Source organism: Pan paniscus, chromosome X (assembly GCF_029289425.2).
Source record: "Pan paniscus chromosome X, NHGRI_mPanPan1-v2.0_pri, whole genome shotgun sequence".
NCBI classification, from domain to species: Eukaryota; Metazoa; Chordata; class Mammalia; order Primates; family Hominidae; genus Pan; species Pan paniscus.
The window spans coordinates 3633098-3636868 of record NC_073272.2 but is presented as its reverse complement, the minus strand read 5'-3'; the positions used below and the strand labels follow the sequence as shown (position 1 = coordinate 3636868).

General features: G+C 43.2%; 1 protein-coding gene across 1 annotated transcript; it reads right to left on the bottom strand.

Moving 5' to 3' along the window:
• Positions 1-1459: 1459 nt before the first annotated feature.
• Positions 1460-2513, bottom strand: LOC129395373 (sperm protein associated with the nucleus on the X chromosome C-like). Its single transcript, XM_055106628.1, has 2 exons — positions 2389-2513; positions 1460-1740 (listed from the first exon to the last, which is right to left on the bottom strand). Exons 1-2 carry the CDS (start codon positions 2458-2460, stop codon positions 1480-1482), a joined length of 333 nt encoding a protein of 110 aa, XP_054962603.1. The 5' UTR covers positions 2461-2513; the 3' UTR covers positions 1460-1479.
• Between the last annotated feature and the right edge of the window lie 1258 nt (positions 2514-3771).

The following is a 3771-nucleotide window of genomic DNA, read 5'->3' as shown; positions in this document are numbered from 1 at the left end:
GTTTGTTTCTGTTTGTTTGTTTTTCCTCTGCAATGCCTAAGGCTAAAGAATGTGATCCCATATTACTATCCTAAATATGAAAAATTCTTTAATGTCACGTGCTGGATGGAAATATTAGTTTGCAATGAGGAATACCTTCAATTGTACATATCAAAGAGTAAGAAAAAAAGCATTGGGATTTTTTGTTTTTACCTTGTGGTCCGACAACTTGAAAGAATATTCTTTTATTCCAAAGATGGTACGTGGGGGATTTTGTTCTGGAAATCAGTGCTAGGTATTTAGGTATTTGGTTGGAGAAAAGCAAACTGGTTTTTGTCTATTGATATTTAGTATATTTTATTTTTTCATGTTATCCATGACAGTGTTATGACTTAGCAAACCACAGTTACAAATAACTAAAATTGTAATTGCTCCTGCATTTTTATTTAACTCCCTCATGTGTCCTGAGAAGACCTTCTTGTTTTACCTAATGATCTCTCCAACATCCCCTGAACTCTCAAGACGTAGACACTATGTGAAGGTCAATTCAAAGACAGAAACTAAAACCCCATCCACGGGTGACTCCATGGTGAATCCCTGTGGTGTCTTTTCCCGCTAACCGATGTGTATCCGCCAAGCAGTTTTCTTTTTCACTATAAATATTATACTCTTTGACATTTTAAGACACATTGTAATCAAAATCTATAGCCTTAATTAAATGACGAATTTCAGGAAATTATCATGCAAAATGGAAGTGTTAGGAAGCCGATAATAGACACACTCTCCTAAAAATGATCTCACCACATCACACCTAACCCTTCTCACCACCTTGCAGTTCACATTCCATGGAAAAAAGCTCCTCATACTTAAGAGTGTTTTACTTTCCTTTTCCCAAGTCATGGCGATTTTGAATATTCACACTTTGCGGATATCAACACATTTCTAAAGCATACTTATCTTGATTAAAGACTGCTGAGGTCATTAAAACAGTAACAAATATTTAAGATGCATTGAACATTTTGTTTTAGAATTGGCTTTTCAATCATTTCATTACAAGCAATGCTTTCCTGCCGTTTACTTACTCCTACATCTACTATCTTCTTTTGTATTGTGCTTTGTGTTTTACAGAACGTTTACTCTTTATAAAGCATATATTTCTAACCTAGGAAAATATCAGATGGAAAGGGGATGGGAATACCTTCGATATGTGCATTCAGCAGAACTATGTGCTGCCGGGTACAGTTGCGTGAACATATACACATCTCCACTTCCTGTGAGATAAAATTTTAAGAAGGAAATTTTCTTTAGGAATCAGTCCTCCCCCAGGCCTTATTTACAATGTCTGGCTTACTGTCCACCTGTGGGTCTGTCCAGCAACCCTACAGGACCTCATATCCCTCCCTTCTCAAATGCCTACCTCTTCCCTTCCCTTCCCCCCCCGCACCACCATCAGAAAACAGGCAGAGATATGCACAGCCATCAGCTTCTCAAACTTTATTTTCATTGCCCAAGGTTAACGGCAGCATCTTCCTTCTGGTTTGCAGCTGTTTGCACAGAAATCTGCGTGAATTCTTCCTCGTCTATTTGGAGGCGGTTGACTCGGTTCTCTCGGGAGTGGTCATTCACCAATTCATCGGAGACGGAGTAACGTCTTCTAACCTCTCTCCTGTAGGAAAGCACTAATACGGTCGAGGAGTCCGATGCTTTTGATTTCTTAGGAGCGGGTTCTGGCTGTGAGTCCCCCCTTGACGTCTCTGGCATCTGTTAAGAAAACAGGGAGAGGCCAGGAGGACATTATTTTGGGTGAACAGGATAGAGACTGGATAGCACGGGGGGCTTCATGACAAGAAGGAATGCAGGTTGAGGAAGGGGTTTGATCCAGAGAAGAACAAGGTTGAATCACAGAGTAGGGATCTATGGGGAAGAAGAAGAGGAGCGTGGGTAGGGTCATCTGTTAGTCCAAACTGCACCATTCTGTAAGTTCTTTGCTATTTTGCAGACCTTGGTCAAAGTGAAACATCCCATGGGGGTTCAGGCCGTGAGAAACATCCTGCCTAACCACCTGTCCGCAAGGCGGACGAAGGCCCAACTAAAGAAACATCCCTATCATATCTTGCTTGGCAACGTTTTAAGGAACACCACAATGATATTCCAGCAGAAAAAGGGCCAAACCACCTGATGCTAAGAACATCTTATCAATATCCTGCCGGGCAGCAAGCCATACTGCCCAGGCCCCTCCCACCCATACCTACAAGCACCCCAGCCTGTAAGCGGCGGTGGGCTCTGGCATTAAGCGGGCCCACCACTTCCACAATTGTCTGCAATATTCCTGTGTTGTTGTTTGAGCCGCCCCTGCTCTGTGTGTCTTTCTTTCACCCTCGCCTTCGCTTCAAAACCTAACAATCTTACCGTCTCATTCACCTCGTTGGATTCACACGGGGTGCTTCTCTTCACCCCGCCAGCACTGGATTGTTGGCCCATTGTATATATTGGTTTGTCAATGTCTGCGGAAAGCTTTGTAGCTTTTGAATCTTCGCAGTGGCCCAGAGCTCTTGCCCTCCCTATATATACCCTCCTGGTGACAAGGCAAAGCCACACCCTTGAGCTTTGTTTGATCATACAGGCAGTGTCCCATCCAATGGCACCCCTAGGGTGGCTTCGACGTCACAAAGCCCCACTGCTGACCACTCCCTGGGCTTGCGGGCGAGGGGTGACAGGGGTGTAGAGCAAACCAAATGCTGTTGTTGTTTCAGCATCCCCTGAAGATGCATCCCAAACCGATCTGCTGCCGCTCCTCATTTCTCCATGTTTAATGTTCATGGTTCACATGGAAGTCAGAGGATGACTCCTTCAAGCCCTTCCCCACAGCCATTCCTATGAAGTGATTCATTCTTTTGTCTTCCAGCCCTCACCATGACTTAGTATTTTCGATGTCTCACCTCAAATCCCCCAAGCTAGTGTGGCTACATTTATTTATTGGCGGAGATGTGAATTATCCCATTTCCCTCCTACAGTTCCTTCACATGCACCTCGAAGAGCATTTACTTTTGGGCTACTGCCAGGCACATTTCAACCCATGTTCTTTGACCCAATGTCCATGTAGTTCTTTTAAGTTTCCTATTTCCAATCTGAAATAATGGCCTTCAGTCTGTCAAAACTTTAGTGAATAAACATTCTTTACCGTGTATCCTAGTCTTGTTTCAAATCAGGGGTGTATATTTTTTTCTTTTTTTGAAATGGAGTTTCACTCTTGTTGCCCAGGCTGGAGTGCAATGGCATGATCTCAGCTCACTGCAACCTCTGCCTCCTGGGTTTCAGTGATTCTCTGGCTCAGCCTCCTGAGTAGCTGGGATTACAGGCCTGTGCCACCACGCCCGGCTAATTTTTGTATTTTTAGGAGAGACGGGGGTCTCACCATCTTGGCCAAGCTGGTCTTGATCTCCTGACCTCGTGATCCACCCGCCTTGGCCTCCAAAGTGCTGGGATTACAGGCGTGAGCCACCACACCCAGCCAGGACGGCCATTATTAAAACCACCATTGACAAGGAAATTTTGGTTACTTCTGTAGCATACAACAATTTAACATAAAATTTATAATTCACAACATACAGAAGTTATTTCAGAATTATAAGAGTTTCCCATAATTTTGGAGCACATATCAATAACATTTCCATAAATACAGCCCAAAGAAAGTCAAACACCATTTTATATTTGACGATGCTTCTTGTATGATTTTTATACCAAATAAGACAAATATGTCTCTTTTGGACTTCAGAGGACTCATATCAAAAA